The sequence below is a fragment of the Muntiacus reevesi genome, chromosome 17, assembly GCF_963930625.1.
Source record: "Muntiacus reevesi chromosome 17, mMunRee1.1, whole genome shotgun sequence".
In the NCBI taxonomy this organism is placed as follows: domain Eukaryota; kingdom Metazoa; phylum Chordata; class Mammalia; order Artiodactyla; family Cervidae; genus Muntiacus; species Muntiacus reevesi.
In genome coordinates this window covers 43387384-43407308 of record NC_089265.1, presented here as the reverse complement: position 1 = coordinate 43407308, position 19925 = coordinate 43387384, and the positions used below count along the sequence as shown (strand labels likewise).

The following is a 19925-nucleotide window of genomic DNA, read 5'->3' as shown; positions in this document are numbered from 1 at the left end:
GGCAAAGTGGAGATCCTTGATGCAGAGCTGCAGCTAAAAGCTCATATAATGTTAAGCCCCTTTTAGCTGTGTCACAACTTATTTAACCAACATCTACAATTACGCTAATTTCACAAGCTAGCAAGGGATGCCCCAAATCCTTCAAGCTAGGCTTCAACAGTACGTGAACAGAGAACTTCCAGATATACAAGCTAAATTTAGAAATGACAGAAGAACCAGATATCAAATTGCCAAAATCCATTTGATTACAGAAAAAGCAAAAGAATTCCAGAAAACGATCTCCTTTTGCTTCATGGACTACACTAAAGCCTTTGACTGTGTGGATAACAGAAAACTGTGGAAAATTCTTAAAGAGATGGGAATACCAAGCCACCTTACCTGCCTCCTGAAAAGCCTGTATGCAGGTCAAGAAGCAACAGTTAGGACCAGACAAGGAACAATGGAATGGCTCCAAATTGGGAAAGGAGTACGTCAAGGCTGCATATTGTCACCTTGCTTATTTAACTTATATGCAGAGTATATCATGCAAAATGACAGGGTGGATGAATCACAAGCTGGAATCAGGATTGCTGGGAGAAACAGCAACAACCTTAGATATGCAGGTGACATTTCTACCCTAATGGCAGAAAGCAAAGAGGAACTAAAGAGCCTCTTGATGAAGGTGAAAGAGAAGAGTGAAACAGCTGGCTTAAAACTCAACATTCAAAAAACTAAGATCATGGCATCTGGTCCCATCACTTCATGGCAAATAGATGGGGACAAAATTGAAACAGTAGCAGATTTTCTTTTCCTGGACTCTATAAAATTACTGCGGACAGAGACTTCAGCCATGACATTAAAACATGCTTGCTCCTTGGAAGAAAAGCTTTGACAAACCTAGATAGCATATTAAAAAGCAGAGATGTAATTTGCCAACAAAGGTCCATCTAGTCAAAGCTGTGGTTTTTCCAGTAGTCATGTATGAATGTGAGAGGTGGACCATAAAGAAGGCTGTGCTGTGTTGCGCTTAGTTGCTCAGTCAAGTCTGACTCTTTGCAACCCCATGGACTGCAGCCTCCTAGGGTCCTCTGTCCATGGGGATTCTCCAGGCAAGAATACTGGAGTGAGTTGCCATACCCTCCTCCAGGGGATCTTCCCAACCCAGGGATCAAACCCAGGTCTCCCACATTGCAGGCAGATTCTTTACCAGCTGAGCCATGAGGGAAACCCAAGAATACCAGAGTGGGTAGCCTATCCCTTCTTCAGTGGATCTTCCTGACCCAGGAATCAAACTGGGGTCTCCTGCATTGCAGGTGGATTCTTTATCAGCTGAGTTACAGGGAAGCCCAAAGAAGGCTGAGCACCAAAGAATTGCTTTTGAACTGTGATGCTGGAGAAGACTTTAAAAGTCCCTTGGACAGCAAAGAGATCAAGCCAGTCAATTCTAAAGGAAATCAATCCTGAATATTCATTAGAAGGGCTGATGCTGAAACTGAAGCTCCAATAATTTGGCCACCTGATGTGATGAGCCAACTCATTGCAAAAGACTCTGATGCTGGAAAAGATTGAGGGAAGGAAGAGAAGGAAGTGACAGAGGATGAGATGGTTGAATAGCATCACTGACTCAATGGACATGAGTTTGAGCAAACTCCAGAAGATAGTGAAGGACAGGGAAGCCTGGTGTACTGCAGTCCATGGGATCACAAGGAATCAGACATGATTCAGTGACTGCACAACAACAGATACATGGGCTTCCTTGGGAGCTCAGTTGGTAAAGAATTCACCTGCAATGCAGGGGACCTAAGTTTGATCACTGGGCTGGGAAGATCCTCTGGAGAAGGAAATGGCACCCACTCCAGTTCTCTTGCCTGGGAAATCCCATGGACAGGGGAACCTGGAGGGCTAAAGTCCATGGAGTCTCAAGCACAACAGCTGGACATGACTGAGCAACTAAACCACCACTACCATGTACTACATAGCAGTTTACAGTTTCTCAGTATTACTAACAGGGTTTGGTAAATGTGGTAGGTAAATCTTTGTACATAAGTATGATCATTTCCTTGTGATAAATTCCTAGAAGTAGAATTGTTATGTCCAAAAGTTTGCATAATTGGGGTCTTTCTTTTGGTACATATAATTTAATTATCATCTAGTAATATTATATTAAGCTTTCCAGGTGACTCAGTGGTAAACCACCTACCAATGCAGGAGTCGCAGGTTTGATTCCTGGATTGGAAGATCCCCTGGAGGAGGAAATGTCAACCCATTCCAGTTTTCTTGCCTGGAAAATCCCATGGACAGAAGAGCCTGGTGGGTTACAGTCCATGGGGTCAAAAAGAGTGGGAATGTCTTAGTGACTCAACAATATTACATCAATTTACCATCACACTAGAGCTTATGAGAATTCTTATTTCCCTGAATTCTCACCTCTCTATGCCAATACTTTATATATCATATACTTAAATATATGGGATCCCCTGGTGGCTCAGATGGTAAAGAATCTGTCTGCAATGTGGGAGACATGGGTTCAATCCCTGAATTATGTAGCTAAATATATAAATATTTAATACATCTATAACTCATATATTATATACATATATTTTGGGGCCTAAATGAAAGATCAATTTTTTAATTGATAAATTGAACAGTATGAATATGATTGCAGCTATTAATACAAATATGCTTCTTCAAAGTATTATATTTTAAAAATATCTTTATCCATTTGATGGACAAAGGTGCTGTTTTGCTATTTTTCAGATTTCTTTGGTTATAAAAGAAGTTGGATATGTTTGCATATTCATTTTCCAGTAATAGCCCTTTTCTTCTAATTTGCCTGTATATATTCATTGCCCACTTTCCTATTGCTTAGTTCATCTTTTGCTTATTGATTTATTAGAGTAAATTTAAATCTTAAACATATTAGGAGTTTGTCTTTATTGCAAACTTTTTTTTCTGGCTTGACATTTGCCTTTCAGACATGTTTATTAGGCAATCCTTACTTGGAGAAAGAAATTAAGGGAGAACTAAGAAATTAAGGGAGTACGTTAAGGCTATGTATTGTCAACCTGCTTATTTAACTTATATGCAGAGTACGTCATGAGAAACGCTGGGCTGGATGAAGCACAAGCCGCAATCAAGACTGCCAGGAGAAATATCAGTAACCTCAGAGGTGCAGATGACACCACCCTTATGGCAGAAAGTGAATAAGAACTAAAGAGCCTCTTGATGAAAGTGAAAGAGGAGAGTGAAAAAGTTGGCTTAAAACTCAACTTTCAGAAAACAAAGATTATGGCATTTGGTCCCATCACTTCATGGCAAATAGATGGGGAAACAATGGAAACAGTAACAGACTCTTGGGCTCCAAATCACTGCAGATGGTGACTGCAGCCATAAAATTAAAAGATGCTTGCTCCTTGGAAGAAAAGTTATGACCAACCTAGACAGCATATTAAAAAGCAGAGACAGTACTTTGCCAACAAAGGTCTGTCTAGTCAAACCTGTGGTTTTTCCAACAGTCATGTATGGATGTGAGAGTTGGACTATAAATAAAACTGAGCGCTGAAGAATTTTGAACTGTGGTGTTGGAGAAGACTCTTAAGAGTCCCTTGGACTGCAAGGAGATCCAACCAGTCTATCCTGAAGGAAATTAGTCCTGAATATTCATTGGAAGGACTGATGCTGAAGCTGAAACTCCAATACTTTGGCCACCTGATGCAAAGAGCTGACTCCTTTGAAAAGACCCTGATTCTGGGAAAGATTGAAGGCAGGAGGAGAAGGGGACGATAGAGGATGATGACTGGACGGCATCATCGACTCAATGAACATGAGTTTGAGCAAACTCCGGGAGATGGTGATGGACAGGGAGGCCTCCTGGTGTGTTGCAGTCCATGGAGTCACAAAGAGTTGGGCACGACTGAGCAACTGAACTGAATTGACTGAAAATACTTGAGAAAAGATTCCCTAAAAATCCACCCATTATGAAATACCAGATTAGGAATTTGGAAGTGTGGAGGGAGGTAGTGTTCGTAGGCTCATAAACAACCTTTGGAATAAATGTTTGCCTAAATTAAGCTTATTAATAAGACTATGGGGAAAGAATATCTCAGATATTTCCACGTTGCTGGAAGGATGAACGTGGTAATCCAGCAATATTCCATGAAATTAATTCCTTGGGAAAGTCATGTAAGAATGCACTGGCATGAACATCACCCTCATGGAAGCTGTGTTAGCAACTGCCAGTTGTCCTGGTCAGTCTTTCCATAAACTGATATGAAACACAGAAGCCCAACAACGAATATCTGAAAGGAAATTAAAGAAAACCAGAGTAGATCAACTCTGCCTTACTCATATTTAAAGTAATTTATAATTCCTGTACTGACAGCTGACACTGAGGTTTGCTTGGAAAAACTCAACAGTAGGCTCCTTTCCCGTACTTAGCTCCTCTATCCAATTTCACATTAAAACTTATTCCACTTGACAGTATAATTTTCCTGGCTCTGTATATGGAACTACCTTAATCTGTTCTAAAATGTGTTGATTATCTTGTCAGAAATTAATGATCTTGCTATTTCTACTTTGCACTCAGTTGCCCTGCTTTAATTATGCTGGAACATTAATATCCTGGAGCAGCCATTTCTCAGTGTTCCCAGACATCAAGAAATATGATAGGAAATTTATCTTTTCTCATATATCTTGTCTACACATTGGCTTTCTAGTTCCTTAGTCCCTTTATAGCAGGGTGTCTTGTTATTAAATATGCACCTAAATCTCTTCAGAAATTTACTAGACCTGCTCTTCTATCTGAGTGAACTGCTAAGTGTCATCTTTAAAAATTTCAGAACCCTAGATATTTTATATCTAGTGGCATTTCCATTATTAAAGGGCAAAGTGAAAAGGAAGATTTTAAAAGCAGAAATCCAAATCACAGACTTAAATTTCATTGATGTTTTGCTAAAACAAAAAGATTATTGTGAGAGGAAATAAACAGAGAAAGCTATGCACAAGGACGGTGCTGCACGATATAAAAAACATTTTTTTACACTAAGATGCTTAAAAATATCTTAATGAAGGTAGGAGAGACTTAGCAGACATCAGGAAACATGTTTTCATTTCATAGAGAGGTGACATGACATTCTGATTTGCCAAGTGCATGCATGCGTGCTCAGCTGCTCAGTCATGTCCAACTCTTTTGTGAACCCCAAGGACCAGAGTCAGCCAGCCCCCTCCTTCCAGGGGATTTTTCAGGCAAGAATACTGTAGTGGGTTGCCATTTCCTCCCCTAGGGGATCTTCCCAACCCAGGGATGGAAACCACCTCTCTTGCACATCTCCAGCATTGGTAGATCCCTTACCATCTGAGCCACCTGGGAAGCCTCTTGATTTATCACGACTTGAAGCCAAGTCTTCCTATTCCTGACTGGGATCTTTTATTTGTATAATCTCAACCTAACAAAACACAAATTAATGACTTATACAAGATTCAAAGAGGAAGGGACCCTTGAGATCGACTTTGAGAGAAAGGTGATTTTCTCAGGTTGGTTCCTGCAGCATGATCAATGAAAAATATTTGCTGTTGATAAATCAAAATTCTTCAAGCTAGGCTTCACCAGTGCATAAACTGAGAACTTACAGATGTTTAAGCTGGGTTCAGGAAAGGCAGAAGAATCAGAAATCAAATTGCCAACATCCATTAGATATAGAAAAAGCAAGAGAATTCCAGAGAAATGTCTACTTCTGCTTCATTGACTAAGCTAAAGCCTTTTACTGTGTGGATCACAACAAACTGTGGAAAATTCTTACAGAGATGGGAATATCAGACCACCTTACCTGCCTCCTGAGAAATCTGTATGCCGGTCAAGAACTAATAGCTAGAACTAGACATGGAACAACAGACTGGTTCCAAATTGGGAAAGGAGTACATCAAGGCTGTATATTGGTCACCTTACTTATTTAACTTGTATGCAGAGTACATCATGCGAAATGCTGGGCTGGATGAAGCACAAGCCAGAATCAAGATTGCTAGGGGAAATATCAATAATCTCAGATATGCAGATGACATCACACTTATGGCAAACAGTGAAGAGGAATTAAAGAACCTATTGACGAAAGTGAAAGAGGAGAGTGAAAAAGTGGGCTTAAAACTCAACATTCAAAAAACGAAGATAATGGCATCCAGTTCCATCACTTCATGGCAAATAGATAGGGAAACAATGGAAACGGTGACAGAATTTAGTTCCTTGGGCTCCAAAATCACTGCAGAGTGACTGCAGCCATGAAATAAAAGATGCTTGCTCCTTGGAAGAAAAGTTATGACCAACCTAGACAGCATATTAAAAAGCAGAGACAGTACTTTGCCAACAGAGGTCTATCTAGTCAAGGCTATGGTTTTTCCAATAGTCATGCACAGATGTGAGAGTTGGACAATAAAGAAAGCTGAGCACCGAAGAATTAATGCTTTTGAACTGTGGTGTTTGAGGAGACTCTTGAGAGTCCCTTGGACTGCAAAGAGATCCAACCAGTCCATCCTAGAGAAAATCAGTCCTGAATATTCATCAGAAGGACTGATGCTAAAGCTCCAATACTTTGGTCACCTGATGCGAAGAACTGACTCATTGGAAAAGACCCTGATGGGAAAGATTGAAGGCAGGAGGAGAAGGGGGTAACAGAGGATGAGATGGTTGGATGGCACCTCTGACTTGATGGACATGAGTTTGAGCAAACTCCAGGAGTTGGTGATGGACAGGGAGGCCTGGCTTGCTGCAGTCCATGGGGTCACAAAGAATTGGACATGACTGAGCAACTGAACTGAAATCCTTTGAGGAAGCAGTGGGGGAGTAAGGCAAGGATTTGAAGAATGAGAAACTGCACTGGATCCTAGACAGTGATTGAAAACACTTTCCAAAGAGTTTGAAGACTAAAGGGATAGGATAGGGTGACAACTTAAATGGATTAAAAGGTGAAAGGAAGGTTTGCTGTTCATTTGTATGATCAATATTTGCTGGCAGTATTCACAGGACTAATGAAATTAATTAAAGATTTATGAGAGAGAGAAAAATTTATGAAATAAGGGTGGCAGGATGGTGAAATCAAATAAATGACTGGTTGGTTTTGAATGAGAAACCAACTGTCAGAGTCAAAGAGACGCAGGTGAGGATTTGGAGAAAAACGGAATTGAAGGGGCTTGTTCTCAATGCCTTCCTTCATTCTTCTGGGAGATGAACCCATGAGGTCACATCCTAAGAATGAGGCAGAGAAAATCAAGTTGGAGACTTGTGACTGAAATGAATCTGAATATTTGGGGTAAGAAATGAGAAAGGAAGTCAGTGAGAGATGATCTGAGTAAAAGCCTTTCCCAGCAGCTTGGATCCAGTAGCATGGAGGGGACAGAGGAAACTAATCTTATTTTCTCCAGTTGTGCTGAAAAGCTCAGGGCAAAGAAGATGAAAATAGTTGCTGAGGTTCCCAGGGGTTCAGAGGACCAAGGAGGAAGAAGCCAGAGGACCTGTGGAAAGGAAGATTATGATGTGGAGGTGAGCGCTCCATGGACCACAGCACAGAACGGAGGCTCGAGAAACTGTGTTGGAAGACAGGAAAAGGATCAGGAAAATCGAGAGGGCTGGGAAAAGCCTCATCTCAGTCTTTGGGAATAGGGAAATGGCGTGATGTAAGTTGTTCCAAAGAAAAGAGTTACAGCTTTTGGTCTTAATAAAAATCATCATAAAAAGCCTCAAACCAGATTCAGCATATGTGTCCGTGTGTATCCTTATATTTACTCCAGCAGGTTATTCCTGCTTTTAACTGTTCATATTCAAATTCTTTGCAGGACCCACGGCACTGGGCTATAAGAGATTATGGTTTATATGATTCAAAGGCAGAAACAGTTAATTTTCCTTCTTCCTGTGATTGATTTACATTGTTCTTTCTTGCCATCAACACATTTTCCTTGAAAGCTCAGTACCCTTTGAATACCCACTTTGTTCTAGAAATTGTGTTACATTAGAAATCAAAAATAAATAAATAAGATATAGGTCTCTGTTCTCCAGAAGCTTACAGTCTGATGTAAGCTAATGAAGATAGGTAGGTAAGGAGATAATTTCAGTACAATGCATGATGCTAGGATAGTTCAGTTCAGTTGCTCAGTCGTGTCTGACTCTTTGCGACCCCATGAACTGCAGCACACCAGGCCTCCCTGTCCATCTCCAACTCCCAGAGTTTACTCAAACTCATGTCCATTGAGTCGGTGATGCCATCCAACCATCTCATCCTCTGTCGTCCCCTTCTGATCCTGCCCTCAATCTTTCCCAGCATCAGGGTCTTTTCCAATGAGTCACTTCTTCACATCAGGTGGCCAAAGTATTGGAGTTTCAGCTTCAGCATCAGTCCTTCCAGTGAATATTCAGGACTGATTTCCTTTAGGATGGACTGGTTGGATCTCCCTTGCAGTCCAAGGGACTCTCAAGAGTCTTCTCCAACACCACAGTTCAAAAGCTAGGATAGTAGTATTTCATTAAAAGGGGCTACACAAGACAAGGGGTCTATGTCAAGTACTCTGAGAAAACTGCCGCCTTACACAAGGTTAAACAGGGTTCTTTAATGTAGAACTTACCAGAGTTTCTAACATGTTACTGTGCAGGGCAAACCTTCCTATGTGTATGTGGAAGAGTAGAGATGTAGCATGCAAAATTTCTCCAACTCATTTGACCACATAACCTGTTTTCAATAGAACAACTCAAGGGATTTGTACTCCATAGGACATACTCTGAGAAGTGCTGACTCATGGAAACACTTTGAGACCCCAAAGTGACTCTTTGCGACCCCATGGACTATACAGCCCATGGAATTCTCCAGGCCAGAATACTGGAGTGGGTAGCCTTTTCTTTCTTCAGGGCATCTTCCCAACCCAGGGATCGAGCCCATCTCCTGCATTGCAGGTGGATTCTTTACCAGCTGAGCCTCAAGGAAAGCCCAACAATACTGGAGTGGGTAGCCTTTCCCTTCTCCAGGACATCTTCCTAACCCAGGGATTGAACTCAGGTCTCCTGCATTGCAGGCAGATTCTTTACCAGCTGAGCCTCAAGGAAAGCCCAACAATACTGGAGTGGGTAGCCTATCCCTTCTCCAGGACATCTTCCTAACCCAGGGATTGAACTCAGGTCTCCTGCATTGCAGGCGGATTCTTTACCAGCTGAGCCACAAGGGAAGCCCAACAGTACTAGAGTGGGTACCCTATTCCTTCTCCAGTGGGTCTTCCTGACCCAGGATTTGAACTGGGGTCTCCTGCATTGCAGGAGGATTCTTTATCAACTGAGCTATCAGGGAAGCCCACTGATATGAGGTTCTTGCCTGGTTAAAAAAAAAATGTATATTTTTCAAACTGGCTATATGGAGGTTTTCTCTATATTCATAAATGACTTTTGAAGTTTGTTCTTTAATCTTGCAACAGAATAAAGATGAAGATTTAGAAGGGTTTACCATGCAGATGTTAATGACTACTGAGCTGATCATTAAGCCAGACCCAGATGAAAGAGTATGTCTGGTCATGCTTTCATTTATGGGTCATTTAACATTTTTTTCAAAAGAAACATTTAATGAGCATGATACTGAGTTCTTTCCAGTGCCTCTAATTAACAGACCACTTAATGATTTTTGTTAAAGGGAAAATTCGTTTCAAGTCAAAAGATATTGCAGGACCTAACATAGGTTCTTTAGTGACCAAGCATAATGTCAGCCCAAGGATTTGAAAATAAAGGCTAATATTTGTGCTTCATCATTACAGACTTTCTGACAACAACTCTAGTCTCTCCTGACATTTGGCTTTCAAGGAAATCATTCTGAAGTGAATTGTTCCCTCTCCTCATGACTATCTCTGGTGTGTGAAAGCCTCAATGTAAGTCTTGATTACCTGCTCTATATTTAGTAATGTGCTGAGAACAAACAGATCAAGAAAACCCATTTCATAGGCCTTCTCTGGTGGTCCAGTGGTTAAGAATCTGCCTTGCAATGCAGGGGACTTGGGTTAGATCCCTGGTCTGGGACTAAGATCCCACATGCTGTACAGTAACTATGCCCAAGTGCCACAATGAAAGATCCTGCATGACAGAACAAAGATCCCACAAAGGCCCAAAGCAGCCAAATAAATACATTTTAAAAAAAGGAAAAAAACCATTTCATGCATGATTCATGCTTTTTCAAAATGCTTCTAAAACGTTAACAAATACATTAGTTGATGATTATGTAAGCATAGCAGTCTGGTACTATCAATATGAAAATGTAACTTGGACCTGATTTTTAATTTAAAGAAAAGTTAAGGTGCAGAATTAGTCATGTACTAAAGAGATGATGCCTATGAATCCTTACGAGAATCAGGACCTAGAAAAAAATATCCTGTAGTCTCTTTGTTCAAAAGAGACTAAAGAATTCTTTCTCTTCTCTCTCACACTTACTCTCTCTCCAGCTACATTTAATCAATGCCAATTACGCACCGGGTGCTAAGCTACCATAAGCCTATGAGGTAGGTACTACTAATATACCGATTTCGTATATGAAGAAAAGCGAGGCTCAGAGAGACTCGCAAAACTAGCCCCAAGTATAAAGGCATAAAAGCCAGAGGATCCACAGTCAAGTCTCAGGCATGATGCCATTCTTCCCTCTGCCCCACAGATCTCCTTTGTCTCCGTTGAACCACCTTGAATTTTGACCTTTGGAGCCAAAATTTTGACCTTGGAGCCTTGAATTTTGGCTCTTGGAGCCAAAGTGATTTCTAAAATAGAACAACTGAGAGTCAATAATAAAGTCCTGGAAATCTTTAGAAGTCTTGAGTTAGGGCTGGTTTCTCCTCACCCGATTCTATATTGTTGACATAGGCCAGAAGAGAGCTAGGGGACGTAAAGGTATAGTACAAAAGGCATGGCTTCTGGATTGAAAAAGACTTGGATTTACCTTTCTGCTCTGCCTCTCAGTCACTGTGTGATGTTGAACAAGGTCCTTAATTTTCCTCATCTGTTAAATGGGACTATACAGCCTTCCTTCCTAAGGTGTTGTGGCATCAAATGAAGTAACGCATGTCGAATATTTAGCACAGCTCCTGGCACATGGAAAGCATTCAATGAAAGTTCCTAGTCCTGTTGGCAGTGGTGACATTATACATAATCCATCCATATGGCTATTTGGCTAGAATGATCTCAGGAAAATTCTTACCATTGCTATTATTCTTTAAATAGAGATATTAATATATATTATAGTTTCCTTCAAACATTAGATTATGTAGGGGAGCTAGCAGGGACTTGTTAATCAAATCAACCCATTGTCCTTAAAATGGTCTGGGTAAGAGCAAATGTTGAAATAAAGGTAAAGAAGCATCCAGAGTGGAAGCTACCTGGGAAGGCACAGATGAGGCAACAGGTAGGGAGAACCAAAAGGAAAGGGCAAAAGTCCTGACCTTTTTTACAGTTCTGTGCAGGCTGCCCTCACTCAGCTCATTTCTAGTCTCACAAGACAACTCACTGAGAGGTGAAAATAATGTTCATGAAAGCAGGTTACACTAAGGAGCAATGTGAAAGTGAGAGATTATTGTTATTATTTTGACTCTGCAGCACAGATACTCAAACATAAGTACCAAACATCTCTACCAGTGAAAAACAGGCTAGATGTATTCAAACTTCATATACAAGGCTTTCAGCCAGGGAACAGGTATGAAAAGGCAGCCACTCACTCTCGGTGAGTTGGGCCCTGACCGCTGGCACTTGACTGGCTTCAGGAATGGGGCAGTGAGGACCTGAAGCAGAGGCAGGGAAGGGTTTTCCTCACAACAGTGACATATGTGGGGTGAACTCTGAGCTTAGGCATCCATTTCTAGTTCGATGTGACCCTGGGTTGGTATAACTTTGACTTCTAGAAGGCCAAGGGCACTAAAAGGAGATACTTCACTTCCCTTACAGGAATGCTGTGAGAAGTAAATAAAATAAAAGATGATGCCTATGCCCCAAGGCACATTTGGGAGCCTCACCTTCTCCAGCTGCAGAAGAACAGGCCTTCTCCAAGACTGGATGGAAATCCTGAGAACCCAGGATTGCCATACCAGTGGAAAGGGCAGGCTTCTGACAGTCTGTAGACCATGAATCAAACCCCAACTCTGTCACTTACCAGCCTTAGAAAGTCCACTCTCATTCTTTTACTTACTCATTTTCCAGTGTCATATTTTTATGGGAAAAGAGATGGACAATGAACAAGTAGACAAACAAATGAGAAAATTTCAGATGAGGGTAAATGCTATGCACAAAATAAACTAGGCGATATCTTGTAGAATGATCTGGGGATGGAAAAAGAAGTTACAGAGCAGGTGGTCAGGAAGGTCCTTTCTAAAAGGAAACACCAGGCCGGGACAGGAGAACGAGGACCATTTTGACGTAGGATAGGTGGGCGAGGGGACTGCAAGCATGATGTCCCCAGTGAAGGAAAGGCCTTGGGACTCAGGAGACTGAGAGAAGGCCAGTGTGACCATGGGAACTGTGTGACCATGTGATCATGGGCAGAGCAAAGGAAAGTGAAGTTCGTGAAGGATGCAGGGGCCAGATGGTACAGGGCCTTATGAGCCACAGGAGGGAAAGGGGCTTTATTCTAAAGACCACAGGAGAGTTTTTGGCAGGAGAGTGGCCTGATCCTATTTCCATTTCAAGATGATGATTCTGGTGGCTGCATGCGAGTGTAGAGAGCAAGGTGGAAGGAAGCAGGAAAACCAGACAGAAAGATACAAAGCAATTTAGGTAAGAAATGATGGTGGCTTAGACTAGGGTGGTGGTTGGGGACACAGAAGTAAACATAGCTGAGATGTATTTTAGAGGCACAACTGTAAAGGATTTTGTCTGGGGTACAGTGGCAAGGTAACAGCAAGAATAGGACTGTAATAACTTTTTGAAACTTCAGTTTCTTCACTTTTAAATTTATAAAGAGCAGCATGGTGAGTATATTTAACAAACTATCGTATATTTGTAAGTCACTAAGTGAGTAAATCTTAGAAGTTTGTATCACAAGAAAAGATACTCATTAGCTATGTGAGGTGATGGATGTTAACTAGATGCACTGTGCTGATCATTTCACAATATATACATACACCAAACCATTACACCGTGCACCTCAAACGCACGTCAATCATACCTCAATTAAGGGAAGAAACCAAGATTGCAAAGTCATTTAAGTGGTAGAATGGAGATTTGAAAACGGACTCCTCAGTCATTTCTTCTAATTGCTGTGCTAACCTGTCTCCAGAATGATGGAGAAGAGGCCTAGGAGGCCCAGGGAACACCAGTCTATTTTGAGGAATGAGCCAGAGACGGAGTCTCTGCGGAAGGGAAGTTCAAGTCAGTGACTGAATTAACAAAAGTGTAGGCAGAGGAAACTGGGTGTGCAATGGCCCAAGGTGGAAGAGAGCAGTGTGTTCCAGGAATGGATTGCAATGTTATTAGAATGGTGGGAGTAAGAGGTGAGGCTAGGGAGGGGCTGATGTCAGAGCATGTGAGCCTTTTCCCAGAAGAGCAACAGGAAGCCAGAGGGTCATTGTAGGGGAGGCTCCCTCATCACCACTATGCTGCTCCGCAGAGCACAGATCCAAGGAGTCAAAGGTGGATTGTAGGCGGGGCTAGCTCTTAATTTCAATTTTCAGAATCAACTTAGAAAGCCACAGTTCTCATCAAAGGATGGCCTGGCACCTCTGGGGCCATATGGAAACATGTGGAAATAACTTGGGTTGTTGCTGCCATTGCAGATGTCAAAATCCCAATCATGTGAGGTATGGCGGCCCACAGAGGCAGCACTGTCCCTTCCAAATTGTCAAGGGGGCCCATATGGGGAAATCTTGCTATTGGCAAAGCTCAAAGTCTTCACTGCAGGAATAGAAATGTTTTAAGCCAATTCTATGTACAAGCAAATGTATTGAGAGAACTGAGAGGTGGAGAGGGTAAGTGAGGTGAGCGGAGATAGAGGGGTGAAAATGTATTCACCATACATAGTGGAGTGTCACAGGACATGACCTAAAGTTGATGGGAGCAAAAACAGATGGTTAGGTGTATCAGAGTCACAAAGGGAACCAAGAGGAAGTTAAAAATAAAAATACAACTAAAAAATTGTAAGGAGGATGGAGAAAACAAAAGGAAGTAGTATAAATAAGCTAAATTTCTTATCTTTTATAGAAGGGAGTCAGCAAATACTGCTAAGGTTGATGAATCAAGAAATGAGGCAGAAATAGAATATCTGGAATTATAGAGAAAAACATCAGAAAATCAGGGGAAAAACTTTTAGAAAAAGAAGTAGAATTGGAGTTTGAGAACCAGGGTGGCAAGGGAAACTTTGACTTTTTATTTTATTTCTTCTCTGAAATACCATATGTATGTTTGTTTCCACCTATATATGTTATGTATTAGTTTCCTACCTTACTCAGTGCTGTCTGTATGAATGTCAAATGCTTCTCTTACTCTCTGAGAAACTGGTTCTGTTTAGCAGGGACCTTCCAAAAACTACTCACCAGTTTCAGACAAGTGTCCAGAGTTTGCTTGTGTTGAACTGTACCATCTCCTCATCAGCTCCGGGACTGAATTCATACTAGCTCCTTCTGAGGCTATAAGAACTTCCTTGCCCCCACTGGATCTAGATCAAATTTTCCTGAAGTAGATGGGTAGGATTTGTATGGTTGCTGGGAGGGTTGGAAATCAGTCAAAGAAGAAAAGGGCAAAGTCTCTGGGGGCATCCTTAGTTGCTGGGTGGCTTCCTCCCATTCCATGGGAGTCAAATAAGAGCAGGGACTGACACTTAGGAGCAGATAAATTACTAACAACCCATGTTTTGTGAGTAAAGGATGAGGGGCTGGGGGGAGGGAGGAGAGAGGAGTCAGGTGGGTAGTGCATGAGAGGAGTTAGAATCTAGCATGGCCTGAACCTTTACCCTCCAAACACCAGCTCAGCTGGTCCTCTATTCATCTTTATTTTTATATGTCCAGTGGTAGAACTACTCCTCTATTTTTCTGTATAACCGTTCTGTGAGGCAGTGAGATTGTACTGTTGTTAGCTGTTTACATATTTGTATCTTAACATTCTATCATCTGTGATCTCATTCTCAAAAGTAGAATCTGAGCCTCATTGATCTTTATATCCCTTACACTGAACTTACACCTAATAAATTATGGTTGAATAAAAGAATAAATGAATAAGTAAATGAAAGTCAAACAAGTGAATGAAATGCTTGTTATACTTCCCCTCTTTTAAAACATTAGCAACAGAGGGTGTGGAGTACAGTAAAAATTCTATTATGTGGATCCCTGATTGTATGGATCAGGTACGTGTTTGATGTGTGAGTGTTACCATAAGTACCTGAGAGAGTTAAATAATTGGTAATGGGGACTACCCATTTAGTCAGCATGAAAACATTAAAAGCAGTGCCTATGAGAATGTGGTAAAACTTCTGTGCTTATATTCTACTATAGGTATCACAAATTGGTTTGACTCTTTTAGAAATCAGTAAGTCAAGGAGGCTTTCATGTCATTATAATCATCATTTTTTCTTGCCTAGCAATGGGAAACATTTTTTTTTTGTAAATATTTTCAAAGATCTTTGATTAATCATCGTAAAGATTTAATCATGCCCTGGTGTGTATTCTAATGGACTAAGAGTAACCAAGCAACATCATGATGGAGATGGTGTACAAAATTTCTTTGCTAGGAAGTTATAGACAAAGCTATGTTTCTGTCCAAATGGTTATAACTAAGAGAAATTTGGACCATGAATGTGTATGAAGAAAGTTCTGCTCTGCTCTGTATATCTTTTCTTCGGGAGCCTAGTTATGAACATGATCAACTGAACCAACCATTCTTCAATGATATATCTATTGAGCTTCCACTGTGTGAGGCATCTGCTTGAAGGAAGGGACTGTCTTTCTTGCACAGACAGTGCATGAGGGAGATCTTCTCACCAACTGGCAAGTGAAAGAAAACGGGTTTTCCCATTCTAGTTGTAATCTGGGTTGTATTAATAGTTGACAGAATTTATCATATCTGTTAAGCTTCCTTAAGTCTATGAGCTGTAAATTCAAGATATCACAATTTTCTTTTGCATTTCCTTTGCAATAAAGATCTCTTTGTTTTCTTACTTCTATCAAATAAGCTTCTGATGGTTCCCTTATGTAAATTCTTTCTGTCTGAGTTGGCTCTCATATTTTACTGAGCTTCCCCATCCTGTGTTCAGCTAGAGGTTTAGGGTGCTGACCTTAAAACCTCAATGTAGAACTTTATTCACATATTCTCTCTCTTTGGACTATTCTCAGGGAATCTAAGAATTAAACAACAAGAAAACTCCCTATGTGGCCATGATTCCGAGAGGCAGAAAACTGAAAAGAGGTGAAGGATATAACTCATACATGCCTGGGGACAGGATGTGAGGGTGGGGCTTTCGGCTTGAACAGAAGAAAAACAATGCATCAGCAGTTGAAAATAATTAAACAGAAATTCACTAACCCAATGCAGTGACCGGAAATTGCAGAAAGAATCTACTGTACCTTGGTACGCATGGGCTTTTTAAAGGTGATTTCGGCTTGCATCCAAACGCCCCTTGGGGACTCCAGGACAGACCAGATCTTGTCTTGAACCACATGGTTCTCTTCAAAGATATAAACTGCTAGGGTGTCACTCATTTTAAAAAATCCATAGATGGCATAATAAAAACGCAAACAATACTGCAGGTTTCCTGGCAGGGAGGGACCGTAGAGCCTTCCAATGTAGCCAGGCTGTGATGTAAATTTTGTGTTGGCCAGCAAGAAATACCCTGTGAATAGGACAAAGCTTTCAGTGCATCAGCAATGAAAAACCTAAATAATTCAGCCCAGATCATCAACTGGGAAAATTTGGTTAAAGTAGTGGAATTTGCCAAAAGAGATTACTCTGTAGGCTTTAAGTGATAGCATTTAACAATGTCTGTGGCTTCGGTGGTAGAAAATATCTGTGTGACTCTTGCTAATAAACCTCCAATTTTAAGGTAACTTCATAAACCAGTATAGATTTCCAACTGCATATGCTCAGGTTTTAGCCATCAATCATGATTTACACTTTTTTTTTTTTTTTTTTGGGCATGCCATGCGGCTTTATAGTATCTTAGTTCCCTGATCAGGGATTGAACCCTAGCCCTTAGCATTTAAAAAAAAACAACATGGAGTCCTAACCACCAGACTGCCAGGGAATTCCATAACCTTTCATGAAACAAAAATGATGAAATCATGTTGTGGTTCTCCACTTTTTGGACAAAGAGCTGACAACTAGACTGAGTAGTACTGGGTTACAGAGAACCCAAGGACCAGAGCAGATTTTCCTATTATCTCTGCAATGACCAGTGGAGTGGGAGAGGTTGCAGAGTCTGGCAGTCCTTGAGGGGTGAAGGGCAGGGGTGGTTTATGTATCCAGGCAGAACTCACTCTCCTGGTCACATATTAAACTGGATCCTAAAAAGCAGGTTTTTAATCAGATAGACCCTCTCAGGTGCTGAATATCTGATTTTCCCCTATTTCTTTTAAATAACATGAAAAAATAGGATCAAGAACCTCCCCTATCACCTGCTTTACCATCCCCATGGTAAACTTAAAACAGGTCCCTGTGTCTTACAAAGATGGGGCAGAAAGAAAAAGCCTAATAACTTACTTTTTTTTTCCCTTTCCTTTTTCTGAACCTCCTCCATCAATTCTCTTTTGGGAGCAGTCTTTGGTATATAGTTTAGTTTTATTTAACCTGGCAAAAGCTTCTTTGGTAATTTTATGAGTGTTGTTATGGACTGAATTAGTCTCCCCCACCCCCACCCCAATTCAGATGCTGAAGCTTTAACCCCCAATGTGACAGTATTTGGTGATGGGGCATTTAAGGAGGCAATTTAAGGTTAAATGAGGTTACAAAGTCGAGGCTTTAACACCTATGTAACTGGTGTCCTTATAAGAAGAGGAAGAAACAACATCTCTCTCTCTCCCCTCCCACCCCCGCCCCCCCCCGCCCCCATCTCCCCCTGTGCACACACAGAGGAAAGGCCATATGAGGAAGGTGCCTTGTACAAGTCAGGAAGAGACATCCCACCAGAAACCAACCCCAGCGGTGCCGTGACTGTGGACTCCCCAGCCTCCACAGCTGTGAGAAAATAAACTGTTGTGTAAGTCACCTAGTCTGTGGTATTTTGTTATGGAAGCCTGAGCAGACTGACACCGGTAGGCATCCACCAGCCAGGGCAATCTTTTTTAAGTCTAAATTTAATCCTTCACTGCTCTACTTAAACCTATCAATACCTCCTCATTTCCTTTGTACTAAAATCCCAGTTGCCTACTCTGGCCTGCCACATCTATGGTCTACTTCCCTTTCTAACTTCATTTGACTTTACTTTCCTCTCAATGGTGCAGCCACACTAACCTAATTCCCGGCAGTGTCTGGCTCTTTCCAAACTCCAGGCCCTCACAGATGCTGTTCCCTCTACCTGGGTTGCTCCCATTCTTCCAGCTAAAACTCATTTCTCTGAATCTCCAACTAAAAGGAGGTTCTTCCCTTTATTCTCTCTCAGCTCACTCTTTATGTCTTTCTTAGCACACACCACAATTTGTAATCATGAGTCTATCTGTGTATATGTTTGTTGTTTCTCTTGCCCACTGAAATAATGGTAAGCCAGTGAGGGTGGGATACAGACCTGATTTGTTCACTATCATAACCCCCAGGGGTTAGGCTGGCCAAGGTCAGAATAGGTTTTTATTCTGTAATTCTTTAAGTTTCGCAACCTCTAAGCAAAGAATACAAAATTATAAGTATAAAATTGCAAGGGCCTGGTGAAAGTGAGGGGCCCTGAAACAAGCTTCATCAGCTTTCTGGTAAGTCACCCCCATACCCAGTATATAAATATTAATTAGACAGTAACCCTTTGAGAACAAGCCCTTTCCCGCAGTCTCTACTGGAGTGGACTTCACATGAGCTGTCTTTATGGCGATAGATAATCCTTACACAAGGGGAGCTCACACTGATTTCTAAGAGCTTCCTGAAGGCCTAACCAGCAAGTGCCCATCCAACATTTCCCAACAGCTGTGATAGCTTTTATGTCCCACTATGTATTATTTACTGCAATAAAACACATATAGTGCAAATTTTAGCATTTTAACCATTTTAAAGAGTACAATTCAGTGGCATTTAGTACTTACACAATGGCTGTGCAGCCACTATTACCCACTTCCAGAATATTTTCACTACCTCAAAAGGAAATTCTATATCCATTGAATAGTCACTCCCCACCCCCTCTCCTTAGCCCCAGGCGACCACTAATCTGCTTTCCGTTTCACATTTGCCTATTCTGGATATCTCCCGTAATTGGAATCTAATAGGTTTTTAAAGGTACTTCTCTATCTAAAGTGAAGAGCAATTTCCAAAGGTTTGACTGCTTAATTAACTGGTAAATACATCTGCTAGCACAACAACTTGAATTCCAGTTTTGAAAAACAGTCATACCCAAGATTACCTATTGTCCTTGTTTCTTCACAGCTGTCCCCACACGCACCCCCCTCTTTGAAGCTGGTGTCTTGGTGAGAACAACTGGGACATGGAGCATGAATACTAACCCCCACCCCCAGCCCCACCATGATACCCCACACAACAGACTCTGATTTACCTAGGCCTGAAGTGTGGTCTCCTGCCTGAAACATGTTTGGTTTTACTTTCACTCGGGTCCAGCCTGAACCTTCTTTGTCTTGGTAAAAGTTGCAGAGGTCTTCCTCAAAATTGCAGCTTGCTTCTAGGGCACTAAAAGGACGCTCTGAGCAAAGGAGAATCAAAGTTAAAGTAGGCCAAACCCAAGAATCTCAAAGAATGACAATTGATTGACAAATATGTACACATTTGTACTAGGGGAGCTTGGAGAAGCAACATGCAACAAAAATATTTTTACCCTAATGGCATGCTG

The 19925-nt window shown here is 41.3% G+C and overlaps 1 protein-coding gene across 2 annotated transcripts in view; it reads right to left on the bottom strand.

Moving 5' to 3' along the window:
* MAMDC2 (MAM domain containing 2) overlaps window positions 1-19925 on the bottom strand; it is a 154218-nt gene that overhangs the window by 30446 nt on the left and 103847 nt on the right. For both annotated transcript variants that reach the window (XM_065907986.1, XM_065907987.1), the window contains exons 8-9: window positions 19635-19778; window positions 16516-16781 (exon numbers count right to left, since the gene is read on the bottom strand). In XM_065907986.1, the coding sequence (XP_065764058.1) occupies window positions 16516-16781; window positions 19635-19778 (410 nt within the window). The remainder of the gene's footprint in view (window positions 1-16515; window positions 16782-19634; window positions 19779-19925) is intronic.